At 46.6% G+C, this 16,555-nt stretch overlaps 1 protein-coding gene across 7 annotated transcripts in view; it reads right to left on the reverse strand.

The window, feature by feature from the left end:
• Positions 1 to 4,153: 4,153 nt before the first annotated feature.
• The window catches only part of FRMD5 (FERM domain containing 5), a 304,355-nt gene continuing 291,953 nt past the window's right edge, over positions 4,154 to 16,555 (reverse strand). For 4 of the 7 annotated variants that reach the window (XM_087426492.1, XM_004421505.3, XM_087426501.1 and 1 more), the window contains 4 exons: positions 14,536 to 14,610; positions 13,897 to 13,965; positions 12,858 to 12,964; positions 5,461 to 6,387 (listed from right to left, as the gene is read on the reverse strand). In XM_087426492.1, coding sequence (XP_087282618.1) covers positions 5,810 to 6,387; positions 12,858 to 12,964; positions 13,897 to 13,965; positions 14,536 to 14,610 — 829 coding nt within the window. In that variant the 3' untranslated portion in view covers positions 5,461 to 5,809. Of the gene's footprint in view, positions 5,173 to 5,460; positions 6,388 to 12,857; positions 12,965 to 13,896; positions 13,966 to 14,535; positions 14,611 to 16,555 lie in introns of those variants that run through there. The other 3 variants (XM_014780662.2, XM_087426471.1, XM_087426486.1) reach the window with 3 other exon arrangements.

Raw genomic sequence — 16,555 nt, forward strand, 5'->3', positions numbered from 1 at the left:
GATGTTTCTCACTTTTGTGATTTATTTTGCTATTGTAGCTTCATAAACTGTGCTATTTATATCTAATAACGAAGTTTTATCTTCTTGAGGCAACGCAGGAAGGAAGCAAGGAGAGTAAGTGAGGACTTGTTTCTTGGTGATAAGCTCTATAATGGAGTAATTGTTTAAATCTAGAAAGCACATAAAGGAAAATTGTCTCCCTTAGGACATCCTTAAACTGTAATCTGTTGTGAAAGGTACTTCTCCCAGAGTCTCCCTAAAGCTGTATGGCTTCTGTAATTGTGGGTGTATTATGATTGCTCTCTCCCTTCAGGATAAACCGTTTTTCCAAGTTGGCCTTTAGGATATCTCTTTTTTTTTTTGAGATCAGCCCTGTGCTAACATCAGCCAATCCTCCTCTTTTTTTGCTGAGGAAGACTGGCCCTGGGCTAACATCCGCGCCCATCTTCCTCCACTGTATATGGGACGCCGCCACAGCATGGCTTGCTAAGTGGTGTGTCGGGATCCGAACTGGTGAACCTCGGGCCGCTGCAGCAGAGTGCGCGCACTTAACTGCTTGTGCCACCAGGCCGGCCCCTAGGATAGCTCGTAAACCGTAAGCTCTGAATTCCACTTGAGTTTTTTTCTTTGAGATGCTCGGCGTTTTTTTTTTTTTTTTAATTTATTTTTATTTATTTATTTTTCCCCCAAAGCCCCAGTAGATAGTTGTATGTCATAGCTGCACATCCTTCTAGTTGCTGTATGTGGGACGCGGCCTCAGCATGGCCGGAGCAGCAGTGCGTCAGTGCCCGCCCGGGATCTGAACCTGGGCCGCCAGTAGCCGAGCGCACGCACTTAACCGCTAAGCCACGGGGCTGGCCCTGCTCGGCCTTTTTTATGTGACTTTAAGGAGGAAGGAGATGATTTTCGTTTTGGGTGGACGGAGACTTGGTCAGACTAGGAGAGACTGCAAATGATTAGGAATTGATAGAATCTGAGTTGCTTATGTCATATTTTAGTATTCTGGCCTCTGAGTTTCCTTTCCACAGAGAAGACTTTGCAAAGGCAGTTCTTCAGGAAAGTAGGGAGCTTTAGGGCTGCTGATACAAAGATTTAAATCCTTTCAGGCAGTGTGCAGTACATGGGAAGGGGAGGAGGGCAGACACATGTGCCTTCTATATCAAACCTGAGAGGAAGAAGTATGTACCCTCTAACTTCAGGTTCCCAAAACTGAGGTGTCCTATTTGTTAGGCTGTCCCTTCTTAGTACATTTTTTTTTTGTTTTTTTGCTTTTTAGTATGGTATTGATGGCTAGTAATGGGTTTTAGTTCCAAGACAGCATAGACTCATATCCTGGTTTATTTGGCTGTAAATGTTTGGATTTTCAAATGAAAACGTGGAATTTTGTGAGGAAGACAACATTTGGCACGGTTACACAGAGTGAGGAGTAAAATATTTTAAGGTACCTTTTCCTAAAATGGAAGTTGTGCAAGAGGAGATGTTTTAAAAGTATTTTTTGCCTGTTTTACTCCTCCATCAAGTTGTAGGGGTTCGTAGAGAAAGCCTGTTCCTGACCTAAAACCAGAAGTGTATTCAGGTGCAGAGAGGCTTGGTTATGGCTGAGGAACTCTAAGCAGAGGAAGTGGGTGCTAGAGCCCTGAAAGGGTGTGTGCATAGCTGAGTCCTCATTAGGTATCCAAAGAAGGGCAGCTGCTATAAATCTGTAGGATCATGGGAAACACTCACATCCAGTGGTTCTCATGCTTTTTACCCTTCAGATCACCTTTTTTTTGGTGTATGAGAAAGATTGGCCCTGAGCTAACATCTGTGCTCATCCTCCTCTATTTTGTATGTGGGATGCTGCCCCAGCATGGCTTGAGGAGCAGTGTGTAGGTCCATGCCTGGGATCCGAACTCTCGAACCCTGGGCTGCCGAAGTGGAGCATGTGAACTTAACCATTATGCCACTGGGCCAGCTCCTACCCTTCAGATCACTTTAAGCAAAGACTTTTGTCATTAAAAAAAAAAAAACTCCACTGGGGACGGCACTGGATATCATTTTATAGGAAATAGGAACCTCTGAAAATTTGGAGGTGAGTGACATAACCTGATCAGTACTTTAGTAAGATGATCTGGCAGCAGAATGGATTGGAGGGCAGGTGGAATTGAAAACAGGAAGTTCAGATAATAAGCAGCACAGCAGACCCTAGTTTCACCTTTTATCCTCATGGAATTTAGAAGACCATTACCAGTTCCACAGCCACAGACTGATGGTTACATAATAAGATGATAATGTAATAGGAATGTATTTTGTAAGTAAGTTGTAAATATGAGGTTACTGTAGTGGTGATAGTCTGTTCCCTTCATAGGAAGTGTTTCTGTTCTCCCTCTTATTCCAGGCTTGAGTAAGAACACTGCTCTAGACGCTGGACCATCTAGGGTCTACTTTGACTAAGACTCTAAGACTGACTAACTGTAACCTTGGGAAAAATCACTTCCCAGTTTGCCTCATCAGAAAAACGGGGTCCAAGTCATCTCTAAAATTACTCCACCCTGACAGCTTCTAAGTTCTTAATAGTATTTATTTTGGGGGGATGGACATAAGCAAAATGATTCTAGTTGCAAACAGCAGTCAGCTGTGTAAATCTCACTGGTATCCTTTTATCTATGTGTTGCTAACTTTGAGGAGAAACTAAGGCTGTAAGTTAAAAAAGAAAAGAGGCCACTCTCGTATGATATTTAAATATTTATTTAAGTTTAAAAATAATTTTCATGGCACCAATGATTTTATGCTAACTACATACTGCATATGTAGAAAAAAGTACATTGCTTTGAAGGAAAATGTAACTTAGAATTTTTGGCACACAAAAAGTTAAGTATTTTTTAATGAAGCTAAGAAATTCACATTTGCAGGTAGTTTACCCTCTACTGCTTAAAGATGCAGTGTACTATTCTTTAGTAGGAGTTTTATTTCCTGATAGATGAAGCTGTGGAAACCACTGCTTTTTCTACAATGAGATCAAACTAATCTTGAGAGAAAATGGGAGACATGGTGGAACACAGTAAAATCAGGTTAAAAACGTGAACAATTTTTAATGATGAGGGAGATACCAAAAAAGACTAGTCACCAAAAAAGGAGGTTTGTTATTCAAGCACTATTTGAAAAGCAAATTGAAGGAAACTTTTCTATCTGTATTTTCTGGGATAAGCTCTCGAAAAAAAATAACCCGAAAGTTTCTGTTCAGAGAGCAAAATCCAGCTATTGGAAGTGGTATGGACTATTGTACTGTTAGAACTCTAGACACAAGTAACGTACCAGGAAATGGAATACTACGTCTTGCTTTAATGTGAATATGAAAGGTCAGTCGAGGCTATCACTCACTGCATAGAAACACTGTTATTCTACAGACTGAGGTAGGAACACTACGCTAAAAGGTAATCTGCTATGTTGCATAAGACAATAGATATCCAGGTTAAAACCAGCCCCCCGTCTCCTGACAGCCTTTTCCTCTCTGAGTCTACTTTTCACTTCAGTTCTGTCCTAAATAAAGCCTTTCCTGTGTAGATGACAAGTGGCAGTGGCTAGTTGGGTCTAAGTGATCCCTAATCTTTATTAGGATCTCCCTCAGTTTGTCTTGTCACTTGGTAAATAGCTGTTTGTAGTTCTGCCCAAATTGTTGCTGGTATGGAAATGATCAGACAGGCCCTCTTCCCTTCTTAGATTCTGGCCACATTTTTGCATTCCAGTACTTGATCTTGCTCATCTTGGCATCAGATAGCTCTGCTGGTTGGTTGTTCGAGCACCCTTAAACAAGCAACCCCAGTGCCTCCACTGGGAAATGGTCCTGGGTCTTTAACACGTGTCAGGAATTGGAGCAGAGCCAGCTCCTTCTGCTAACATACTGGTAAGGAGCAGTTTTATTGTGTAGATTGGGGTTGGCAAATGATGGCCTGTGGGCCAAATTCAGCTGTCTGTTTTTATAAAGTCTTGTTGGAACACAGCCATGCTCCTTCATTTAGTATACGTATGGCTGTGTTGTGCTAAAACGGCAGAGTTGAATAGTTGTCACAGAGTATGGCCCACAAAAAATATTTACTAGCTGGCACTTTACAGAAGAAGTTTGCTGACTCCTGGTCTGGATGAAAGGGCATTTAAAATTATGCAACCCCCCCCCCCCAAAAAAAAACCATTTATTCCATTCCATGTTAATTCTATACATGGGCATGGTTCTGCCATCTCAGGGGACAAACTAGGGAAAAGCAAATCTATAAGTGACTAATTCTGTTTTGCATTTGGGGCTGCCCAACATCATAGGGTGCCAGCAGCTGCTCCACTGTTGTGTGGGTCTCAGGAATATGTCTACTAACTGTTCTTGAGTAAGTCAGTCCTCAGGCCCCAGATGACTTAGAAATCTCTCCCTGAGATGAAAACAAGATCTTGTGTGTGAGTGGCTGTAAGAGTTGCAGAGCTTGGGCCTCAGACCCCCACACTCACCCTTCACATGCTGTGCTTCTGCATGCTTCCACAGCTTCCCTCAGCAAGGATGGCAAGTGCTTTCCTACAACTTATATTTTCCTGATGCAGAGGATGACCCTAGGGGGCAGTATTTCTACATCTAAGTTTTGGACTTTGCCACATTCACTTTGTTTTGTAGGCATCGCTTAGAACTCCTATTTAAAGAGATTCTTTTCCTGGTCCCTTCCAAGGCTGTTTGTTGATCTTGGAATTTTATTTTCTGAAGCTTTTCAGTCTCAGGATCAGTTTCTTTCTTGCATCATTTAGTTCATCAGGCTCTATTTTCTTAATCCATAAAGTAAAAACAAAATATGAATTGATAAGAAAATAACATTTTGTTGTTAAAATATAAATTGAAATAGTCTTTTTAGGGAGGAAGGTGTACAAAATAAGTACTGTTCTCTGAATCTCAACAGTCTCTCAGGTACCTTAGCTCTGGTTTCTGTTAACTACCCTTTGTCCAGCATTTCTGACAGTCCTATCTCTGGCATCACTGAATTCATCTAACGCCTCTGGAGCACTATAAAAGTCTTGAGGTTCTTCAGAAAAAAATCACAGAAGTCTAAGTTCATTATACAAAACTCGGTGATGCCCACTAGGATCTAGTCTAAGGGGACAGACTTACCCTACCCCTGCTGCTGCTGCTTGCTGTAGCGATGGTCCCTTCAGATGCCCACTCTGCTCAGAGTTGAAAAAAACAAAAGCAAAAGAAAATCCAACTCAGACCATCATAAGAAGCAACGCTCCATTTAATCATTCTACATGGATGTTTACTTTTTTAAAAGCTCTGTCTGGCAAAAAAACCTAGATATTCCCTATTATGCAGACCCCTGGCCTGTCCCATGAGGCTGCAGTGATGAGCCTGCTAGGACCCAGTAGGAAAGCTCCTGCAGAACACAGAAGACAACAGCTCTCTAGTCTTCAACTAGTGTCTCATCTGCTAGGTGACACTACTGTGATAATCAGTAATAGTAAAATAAATAATTTTTATTTGATACTTTCAAAATAATACACATCTATGAAAAATCAAAATTCAAAACCAAAAATTATCCTGCAAATTGGGAGGATGAGAAACAGAGTCACCAAGCCTTTCTCGAAAGAACCACTGAAGGAAATGAGTTTTCCCAGTTTGTTTAGAGAGGGCATGAGCCTATCCCTTTCTTCTGGGAAACGACCCTCCTAGGCTGTGGACTTTGAGTCATGAGAGGAGGACTTGGTACATGTGCCGATGGTTCCGCAATGGGTCCCATTGCTGGGAATGGGTAGCCGGGCTCCTTGGTCCACCTGGCTAGTTATTGGGAGGAGTCATGCCTTCTCAGGTGTCAATGAGCAGGCTCACCACTGAGCGGATTTTGCAGGCAAACCATCGCCTGAGGGGACAAAAGTATTGATAGTGGAATTGTTCAAACTCGGGGGTCTGGCGGATATCGCGGAAAAAGGCAATGTCAAGGTCAGACTCGGTAAGGATGATCAGGAGAAGGAGCAAAACAAAGAGGAGTCCCATGGTCACAAGAAGCAAACGGAGGACACTTAAAACAAACTTATTCACCTGTTCCTCCTCTGGCCTGCTGTGTCCCTGACACAGGGCCCTCAGCTCTCCCCCAAGGGCTTCCACCTCTGCAGCAGTTGGAGTGCTGGCCTCAGACTCCTTCTCCTCCTCGATGCTGCAGGTGGCTCCATTGATCTGCCGGGAAAGCAGCATCAACTCCAGGCTGTGCTCGGCCACGGGGGTGGGCAGCACGCTGTCTGCAGGGCTGTAAGCCTCGTCTGCAATCACGGCGACTCGCTCATTGCTCTCTGCCCGGCTGCTTCTCACGTGAGGCAGGAAGGTGTCCCCATGGGAGGAAGAACGCACCGGGGTGGAATGGGCACTGTCCCGCAGGGACTCTAGGCCTGGAAAGGCAAGAGGAACATGAGTAGGCTTTCTCCGTCCCAGTGCACACTCTACTTCTGGTGGAGGCAGCACCCATTCTGTTTTATTTGGTCACTAAAGTCTTAAGAGGAAGCTCCTCTGCACACTCCATGTGACCAGCAGCAGTGGCTGCTGCATTCTGTTTTAATGTTATCAAGAATAGGACAAGAGAAACAGCAGAAATCAGAGTGGCCATAGTTGGAAGTTGTTGTTTTTTGGGGTTATTTTGTGCTTGTGGTTTTGGCCAGATTTGTTCAAGATTCTACCTTTCCTGCCTTTCCTGTCCTGGGCCTGGTTTTAGCCCCAATTTGAAAGAGAATCTGAATTGCAGACTATCCCTGATCCAGAGCGGAGGCCCCAGTTCAGGGAGCTGAAGTCTGCTCTTGGGCTGAGGGCCTTGAGAGGCAGGAAGGGGGAGGAGGAGACTGTGTTTTGCCTAACTAGGCCTCATCAAATACTGATTCTGGAGCTGAGTGTCCTTCTAACAACCTAGGACACAGCTCCTTGGGCTCATGAGGTCATCTTTTGAATTTCTGCTGTTGCTGTCGGTCTCATCAGCTTCCCAGTTCTAGCTGTCCTGACCTTGTGGGATGTGAAAATCTTGTCTGCTCTTCCTAAGTACTCTCTGATGGAGTAGTAGTAGCTCCTGGCCAGCTCCCTCTCTCTCCACCTTAGAACGAGCTGGGTCCAGAAAAGGCTGACGGCTCCCCTGTCTTTAGACACTCCAGAGTGCAGAGCGGTCTCTGAGAAGATCTTGTTGGGTCGGGGGGAATTCTCTTACATTTGTTAGGAGAAAGGGTCTTCTGGTCCCTAAATGGGTCTTCTGGACCCATTATCTCTACTTTCTCAGATGGAACATTTCTCTTTCCAGGACTCAAGCTCTGGTAGGGAAAAACAGGAGCTGGCTACTCCCTCAACCAGACAGCAGCCACCCAGGCCAGAGGAGGTGAGCTCAGAGTCACCGAGTGTGATTCTCCACATCACAGTGCTCCCAAGAAAATGGCTTCTTGTTTCAGGTTCAACATTTGCATTTTCCACTCCTGGCCATTGTGGTGGTGCCAGAGTGGCTCTCCCAGCTTTTGTGGCCATGACAGAGAAGCCAGTCCCCTTCTGTTGTTCTGAAGTCCACTCTGATTGCCCTAGACTGAACTAGATTCCCAGCTAGGTAAAGGTTTGACCTAACTCGGGCTGATTAGGAAGTTTTCTGGTTCAGGGCTAGCTTCAGAAGCCCAAAAGTCTCTTGTAAAAGGCATCAATAACCTTTCAGAAGTAGTGTGTTGCATCTTCCTGGCTCCCTTATGACATAGCCATTTGCACTCAGGCAGCCTGCCTTCCCAGCCTTCTGGAGTCCATCTCAGCATAGGCACAGTTAAGGAATGAACCCTGGAATCTGGGTTATGAAGAAGTGGCAGGGTGGGGGCGATGGCAGCCCCCTGCTGTCTGCCTATACTTCTCATTACCTCACCATTAGTATATTTGCCACAGCTCTCAGCTTCTGCTTTCAGAAGCTCCTCATGGTCCTAGCTGTATTTTGTTTGTCCCTATGCTAAAATCTTAAAATTTGTATGCTGTGTTAAACTTTTTTTAAATTTTTTTTTGCTGAGGAAGATTAGCCCTGAGCTAACATCTGTGGTAATTTTCCTCTACTTTATATGTGGGTTGCCGCCACAGTGTGGCTGACAAGTGGTGCAGGTCCATGTCCGGGATCTGGACCCGGGCCGCTGAAGTGGAACACACGGAACTCAACCACTACTCCATGGGGCCGACTCCTGATGTGTTAAACTTTTTAAAGCACTTTCATTTTATCTTTCGACAACTCCGTGAAGTAGTGAGGGCGAGAGCTTACAGAACTTGCCTAAAGTCATGTGGTTGGTTGGTAATGGCAAAAGCAAGGATAGAATTCAAGCCTCTTGCTATTTCATGGTGCTGATGATCATGTAGTTGAATTCTGGGGAGTGGAACAAGGGGCCAGGATGAATTAAGTCAACAGCCTGCACCCTGCCTTAAATTTAGGTTCCAATTGCCAAAGATACTGTTGTGAAATAACGTGAAATAAGAGCCTGTGCCTTGTTCCAGAGCTTGTGATGCTCCTTTGATCTCTCTTTTCCCCAGTATTCTTCCCTTATTCCCCCATTTACATGTGCAGCATGAGGAATATGTACGTGGGAGTGTGTAGCAGGTCCCTGAGAAAACAGAAACCTTCAGGCCCTGATCACACAGGTTGCTGGCTCAGCTCCTCTCCCAACCACTCCTCTGGCCCCCTGTTCTCTGGAACCTCAGCCCCCCTGCAAAGGGCACCTCTCACCTTTTCAAGGGGCTTTCCCCTCACAAGGACAGCTCTGACTGCCAGATCTTCCAAAGTATGACCAGTTTAGCTGCCAGAAACTACTTCAGTGCAAGCTTAACTTTGCCTGCAATTCAGCCCTAAGCTTGCTAGGGAAGGAGAGAGGAAAAGGCTGCGACATCAGAGAGAACAAATCAGAGGGACACCAGAAGCCACATTATACTGAGTTGTTGGTGCTCTTAGTAAACAAGATAATGGATATGTATGCATTTCTAGTGGTGTGCCTGACAAAACTACTCAATAAATGTTAGTCTTCTGTTCCCTCAACAGACCTCACCTGTAAGGTCATCATTCCTACGTCAGGTTAGTCCTGTACAGAACTTCAGGTTTCACTAGAAACCACCACCCACCTCACCCCTTCATTAAACCTGTTATTCTGGGATGGATGGGGTGGGTGCTGTGGTGGGATCTGGGTGAGGGGGACAGCAAAACAGAGGAGTGTCTTTTTTTACCTTGGGGTTGCTCCAGCTGATTGCCTTGCCCAGAGGTGGCTCCCAGTGGGCCGGGGTGCACAGTGGTCAGGAGCCTACCCTGGAGCCGGGGCCCCAGCCTCAGGATACGCACACTCAGGGGCCGAAGGCAGTGATTAGTCAACCGTAGCTGAACGCGGACTCGGGTGTGGATCTTAATCAGACTCTTCCCCATCGTGGCCCAGGAAGGCAGATACTTCTTCAGTGGAAATCAGCTGATCTCTTCATGGAAACCAGCCGGGTAGGGGAGATACAGAAGGAAAGGACGGAAGACCAACTCGGGACAAGGGATTTTCGCTGATCTCACGCCATGGCAGCCCATCTGCAGCGCCTCCTATGCTGCAGAGAAAAAGTCGGCTCCGCGAGCCTCAGAGCAGGCAGAGCTGCTGAGAAGGAGCCGCTCTGAGAGGCTGACGTTATCAGGAGACTGGATTGATTCAGAAGCACTTAGAGCCATAAAAAGTAATGCTTCCCCAGCCTGTAGCTGTCTCCCTGAGGCCCGTATAAGGGCCCCAGACCTCTCAGAGGGTGAGGGACAGAGAGGGCAGGGAACAATCCCAGAGAATCGGGGAAATCAGGACTGTCCCCAAAAATCCAGGATGTGCAGCTACAAAGACACTGGGCTGTGGGCTGGGTGGCTCCGAAGTTTGAGGAGGTTGCTCTGGAGCTGGAAATGGGCTGTGTCCCAACCTCCACCGGGCTCTACACTATTTGGCCCCCTGCTGCTGAGTGGTGCCCCACAGGGCACAATGGGTGAAGGGAACTGACATACCTGAGCGTCCTCTCTGGGTCATGCCTGTGCTAATAACACGTTATCTTGGCATCCCTGAGAGCAGAGGACAGGGCCAACCAATGCACAGTCATCTTTTTAAGGGTCCGAGTTCATTGGGATTACATGGTTTCATTCAAACTGTAATGTTATGTTAATGTTTTTGCAATTCTTCCCGTTGTTTTAGGAGATAGCAAACAAAGCTTTCCCCCTGGAAAAGGCAAATGGTTTCTATGATACTAATTTATAGGTGATATGGACTATAGGAAAGACAGTCTCTGATGGAGCATGAATCAATTTCAAATGTCCATAAATTCCTGCGAGTTTTGGTGGTTTGTGCCTTTCTTCTGAGGCCACCATCACATCCCCCTCAGCCCTTCTCTGTTTGGTTGAGACGGACAGTGAGGATCAGCTGTATTAGGTGCTTTAAAGGCAAAACCCCATCTCTCAAGATGGTGCAGCTGAACTCTCACCTCCTGAAATAATCCATTCTTTATTTCCCCAGCTTGATAATCCCTACACTGATAGAGCCACTTAACTGCTAAAGTCTTTTATTTTTTCCACATCTGAACCACAAGTCCATCTACCTCTCCTCACCCTGAGCCTGTGAGTTTCATTCCTGCTGGGGCAGTTCTTAGCTTCTTCTACCTATGCCCTCCTGAGTCTAATGGGTCCTGGGCTGAGGGCCATGACTGGGGATGAAGGCTGTGCTTGTCTGCAGGCAGCCTTGGGCATGGAATGTGAGGAGTAGGTTGGCTTGGGGAGTAGCATGTGGGAGCCTGCTATGGTATAATGTGCCAAGTGTGAAGTTCTGTGAGGCTGAGACTTTGAGCACATGCCCTGGCCCTAGGAGTCTGTACTCAAATGGCTTCCTCAGCAGCCTCTCCCCACTGCACCCTCCCCTGGCATTTTGCAAGCAAGGGTGACTATTTTGGATGTTGAGGAGCCTACTGCTGGTGCATTGAGAGAAGATAGGTTCTGGGAGGAGGCTGGAGGCAGAGCCAAGCGGGTTGGTAACTGAGGCAGCCTCACAGCTTGTCTTGGGGGAGCTTGAGGACAGTTGTCCCCGCCTTTGAGTTGTTCTGCTAATGCTGCTCGGCAGCGACTCGAAATGAGTTGTTTCCCATACGGACAGCCTCCATCTTCCCTCTTCTGGGAATGCTGGTTTTACTGGATATTCTTCCATATGCTGGAGAGCAGAAATGCGTGAAGCTCCTCTCCTGTTTGATACCTGCCTTAGTGCCAGCTTCCCCCAGAGGGTGGCCTTTTCTCTGGGAGGACGGCTGTCTCGACTTTCTGCAGGAGCCTTGGGATGAATCTTGTGGCTTCAGCCTCAGGATGGATGGAAAGAAGGGCCACAGAAAGGGGAGAAAGTTACGCTTCCTCAAAAGAGGAGAAGAAATTCATTCCACTTTCTTGAGATGAATACCCCAAAAGAAGAGGGACAGCGAGAGCTGTGCTCATTTCTCCTGCTCAGCCTAAGACGGGGAAAAACCAGGAGGCTGTGTCTGATGACGGTCAGACCTCAGTAATTCCATACCTTGCATAGCGATTATACTTGGTAGTTGACAACGCACCTTCCCAGACTCACATGCTACTCTACAGTGGGGGCAACAGAGAGGTTAAGCAACCTGCCCAGAATGTGCATAGCAGAGCTCTGATTTGAACCTCATCTTTGACTTCCTGATCAGGGCTCTTTGTACTGTGCTTGCTGCCTGCCCAGTAAATCTCTTTAAAATACTTCTGCATACATCAGCTTCCTCGCAACCCATGGGGTAGGCAAGGAAGATGTCCCTGTTTTACAAATGGAGCAACTAAGATACTCAAATAATTGAGGCACTTGATGGTGGCTGCCCAGCCAGGGTTCTCAACCCCTAGTTATATACCATACTCAAGTGATGCAGAGTCAGTGACACATCATAAAATCCTAAACACAGACCAGAGATACTCCCAGGGGAGCAGCAGAGCAATGTCCTTCCTAACCTGAGCAGTTCTCCGTTTTCATTAACAAGCAGCATTCCCACAGAAAGGGCAAAGGTCCTTCCCTCCCCAGCCTCCAGGACAGAGACAGGTGTGAAGCAATCCTACTGCTGTTTCCTGCTACTTGAGATCACCTGAGGTCCTGCAAAAACATCATCTCTGGGAATGAAAATCCTCAACTTTACACCTGTGTCCAGCCTGCGGGGCAAGCTGGGTCAGTGACAACAGCTGGAGGGCAATATTCCAAGAGTTTCCTGCCAGTATTAACTACCCAGAGACTGGAGAGGTATCAGCCTCAGCTACTGGGCCATCTAGTTCAGTGAAGATACACAGACTTGGTGTCTGTTCTCACCTCCAGCTCCACCCAAGGGAGGGAAGAGTAGAGAGAGATGGGGCATAATGGATTTCCTGAGACAATGTTAAAGAATTCATAAAGCAAGAGGACAGATTTCTACAACTGAAGTAGAAGGTGGTGGCAGCTATTGGAATGCTTCAGAACCAAAAGTTTTCATTTCTTGGTTAACTGCCTCAGCCACCCTGATCATTTAAGCTGTGGAGATTGGTCAGGTCTGGAAAACAAGTGAAAAGCCTCTTGATGGAAAGAAGTTTTAGAACTGCATGGAACCTGGTAGACCCCACATACACCATCTCCCAAAGGTCTACCCCAATACTCAGATCTATACCCCTCTCCTGGACTATAGCTCAGCAAGTTCCCCTTCACCTGTCACCCAGCTGGTGTTCCCATCCACTGGGTGAAACCTTCTTACCATTGGAGAAACTTGCTGCCATCTCCAATGCAAATTCACTTATTTTCAAGGTCACTGAGAGGAACTGGTCCAAGTCACAACTTGGAGGAACCCTGTGGTCATCTCCAGAGCTCATGCTCACCTTCCATGATGGAGATGTGAACAGCTCTTCTCCGGGTCCTAGGGACACTGCTCAGCCTTGGACCATGGGTTATGGAGGGACAGCTTCGGCTGGGAACCATCCCTGCTCTGAGGTTAAAGAAAAAGAGAACTCTGTTAACTCAGTGCACAGACAGATGTGGTTAGGGCTCAGAGTTGAGGAGAGGCTATTAGAATTGCCTGGCTTTTTGTTTTTTTAAATCTTTAATACTTGCTTTTTGTCTTTAGTCCCTGGATCCCAGAGACACTGCTTCAAACTCATCTACCTCCTTATAGCCCAGACCTACCTGAACCTTTCTTTAGTGTGGCAATGGTGCCACTGGTCTCTGGGCAGGATTGTCAAGGAGTAGAGCCCAGGATAAGCAGTACTCCTGAACACGTGCCTGAAGACCAATATGGCAGCCTCCCCTGACTTCCAATAGAGGCTGCTGGTGGCAGGGGGATCCGTCTGAAGGGGCAGGTAGTAATGCTCTGATTCCCAGAGGTTAAGCTGGTTGACAAACCCTAGCTCTCTTGGCTAATCATATTCTTTCTAGGTCTTATCAGGTTCCAGGAGATGGGTTTCTGGAAATGCATGATTTACAGTTATATATGAAGCATGGATCCCAAAACTATTTTTGACCTAGTGTGACAGGGCTGTGGGGCCATCCCTGGCTTCCTGTAATGGACTAAGTCCAGAACCAATGAAATCTTGCTGCTTGGACATGTCCTCCATGGTCTATGACCAATTTCAGAACTTGGGAGGACAGGAGAGAATTACCTAGGAAGGTGGCTCCTGGGTCTGATGTACTATCTGCAATTAGCCTGCCCTCCCTCGTTCTCCATCAAGGCTCAGGGATACCAGGGTCAGACTGTTCCCCATGCCTTTAGCTGAGATGGGTCTCTTCACCCTCTTCCCTGTTCTCCTTCCCATTGTGGGAGCCATTGTGGCCAGAATCTTCACAGTACTCAAACTGCTGGCTCTTTTGAGATTCTGGGATCTGAGCTGGACCTGGTTTTGGGGGAAGCCCCTGGCAGCCTACCTGTGTATTTCTGGTGGCTCCCGTTTGATCTTGGCACTCGACTCCATTACTTCCTTTGCAACTCGGCCACTATAAGTAGTATAATAAAACAAGCAGCAAGAAATGAGACAATGTTCCAGGACTGGGCTCCTCTCCAAGATCTCAGATACTTTGGCTGAATCGGGAAATGGCCTCTTTGGCCTACCTGTTCCCAGTGTTTAGGTCACTGAGAAAGGCTTGCTTGCTGGGGTAAAGAGTTCTAAGATGTCCTGACAGCTTATCTTAGAGAGCTCTCTATCTCTGGAGTCTTTGAGATCTTCCATTCCCATTTAGGAATGATTCCTCATTGTCCAGCATGTTCCAAAAATATTTCCAAAAAAAGAAATCTTTAGATAGACATGAAAAGAATGACTGTTACAGTTCTTATTTTGCTCTGTTGTAAGGGCAGGAGGAGAAGATACACATTTTAAACCCTACAGACAAAACAGCTGCAGAGAAGGAAAGAAATAGTTGAAGGCTTAAGAGAATTGGATGGAAACCTCAGGCTTTTCTGGAGGTTCCTAGTTTCTTTGTTCTCAAGGATAAGGACCACTGAGCCACTGTTCTCCAGAGAAGGGTCTGAAAATAGGTCCATAATGATTACTTACTGTCACTATTTACCTGTATCGGAACCGGCTCCCTTTAAAGAATAAATTGCTGCTGGACACTGTGCGGACTTGGCTTGACTTCTCCAGCCTGCAGCAAGGCAAAGTCCAATGTGACAGATGGCCTGCAACTGCCTCACAGGCCAAGGCAGCGCATTCCCAGCTCCTTCCAAAGGCTACTTGAGGAAATGCTTCAGTGAAAGGCCCTTCACAGCCCCGCTGTCTCTGACTCTCCTTTAGGACCCACGGGCTGTGCCCCCGGCCTCAGTGCTGGGGACAGTCATGTTGAAACCCACTTTCATGTCAGGAGAGTGAGGCTCCCCAAGAGTGCTTCATGGGGCTCACCAGGGGAACTGAGAGAATAAATGTTAGGAATGATGGGCTGGGAGAATAATAGAATGCCACCCACTGAATCTCAGCCAGGCCACTTATTAGCAGTGTGACCTTGGACAAATATCTTTTCCTCTCTTAGCCTCAGTGTTCTTATCTATAAAATGATGGAGCTGAGACTACTTGATCTCAAGAGTCTCTTCCAGTCCTAGTATTTGATGACTCATGTCCATGTGTGGGTAATTGTGGTTGGAGAAGAGAGGGGGGGCTGCTCTTCCTATTCCATCTCCCTCTTGGAGGGTCCTAAAGTGTATTATCATATTAAAGACTGAGAAGTCCTGAAATGAAGAAACTAGCTGAACTTGAATACAAGTTCCATCATTTATTTGAATTTGGAACCATTCCCCCTCCCCCAGAATGCCTATTAACATCACTTTCAAGGCTGTAGACAGCTGATGTGGAGACTCTGGAAGGCCATAGGCACTGTAAAATATCCTCTTGGGTGACTTCTTTGATCCCCTGAGCCCTCTCACACTTAGAAAAGGAAACTTGAGCAGAGCTGCCCAGAGTGAAGTCTCCCAAGACCCAACTCAGCCCATACGCCCTGGGTGCCTGTAGTACTAATCCAGCTGGAATGAATCTGGGTCTGAAGCCTTTGTCATGAGTGGGCAGTGAATATTTAGGGAGCTGTCCCCACAATCCATGAACAGCAGTTACCGGGAGACACCATCCCCACCTGTCTCAGGGCTCCATGAGGATCTGAGCCTACTTGCCCTCCTGCCCGAGCATATTCTTGAGTCTGACCCAGCTCCCTTCAAAGCACAAGGCCAAAGGTAGGGCCAGGGACCTGCATGTGAGAGATGCTCAGAGTGAGGCCAAAGTGGCCGCTGCTACAGACCTGGCATAACTGTGGATCTGTCCCAGGCTAGAGGCTTTTAACACCTAATTAGAACATTAAGTAATCAATGGAAAACAGTGAAAAACAACCTTGGTTTCCAGTGTGGGTGTTGGCAGGGCTAGCTAAGTGTGGAGATCTATTAATGGAAAGACTCAGAAACTGAGTTTGGCCACAGGTTCAGAAGCACAGTTCTGTTCCCATGACACAGATGGGAAAACAAAGGCCTCCAGAAATGGTGCTGAAAGTTTTCTTGGCTTTCCTTGGACAGCTGGGGACTGAACAGGAGGGAAATTTGACTATGCGAGTCTCTTCCGAGTCTCTTCTCCTTCATGAGAAGAAAGAAGCCCATCTGGGTTAGAATTCAGGCTGCCCATTCAGTTCACCCCTATGAAATGCATAGAAATTATTAAGCAATTCAGAAAGCCTGCCCAAGAAATGGCCTCTGGGGCTGTGGCCCTAGCTACAAGGAGGAGACCAATTCTGCTGGCCAGCATCCCATAGCAGCCAGTGGGTAGCAGAGTCTGTTCAGTGGGGAGGAGGATGGTGCTCCTGCTGCCTCCCTCCTGCCCAGAGCAATTCTGTTCTCTCCAGGATCCTTCAGGTTACTGGAGGGAGAACTATGGCCTGTCAGACATGGAATATACCACACAATCTGTCTTATGTTGTCCCAATTAAGATACAGCTTATTAAAACATAAGTCATTGCATTCTATTTTTAAAACAAGACCAAGGGTTTTAGTGAAACATACTTTATCTGGCATCACCCCAGTTTCTCGATGGGCTATTTCTTTGCTCCCTAATGCTTTTAT

The sequence above is a fragment of the Ceratotherium simum genome, chromosome 3, assembly GCF_057802395.1.
Source record: "Ceratotherium simum simum isolate JZ-2026a chromosome 3, ASM5780239v1, whole genome shotgun sequence".
Classification (NCBI taxonomy): domain Eukaryota; kingdom Metazoa; phylum Chordata; class Mammalia; order Perissodactyla; family Rhinocerotidae; genus Ceratotherium; species Ceratotherium simum.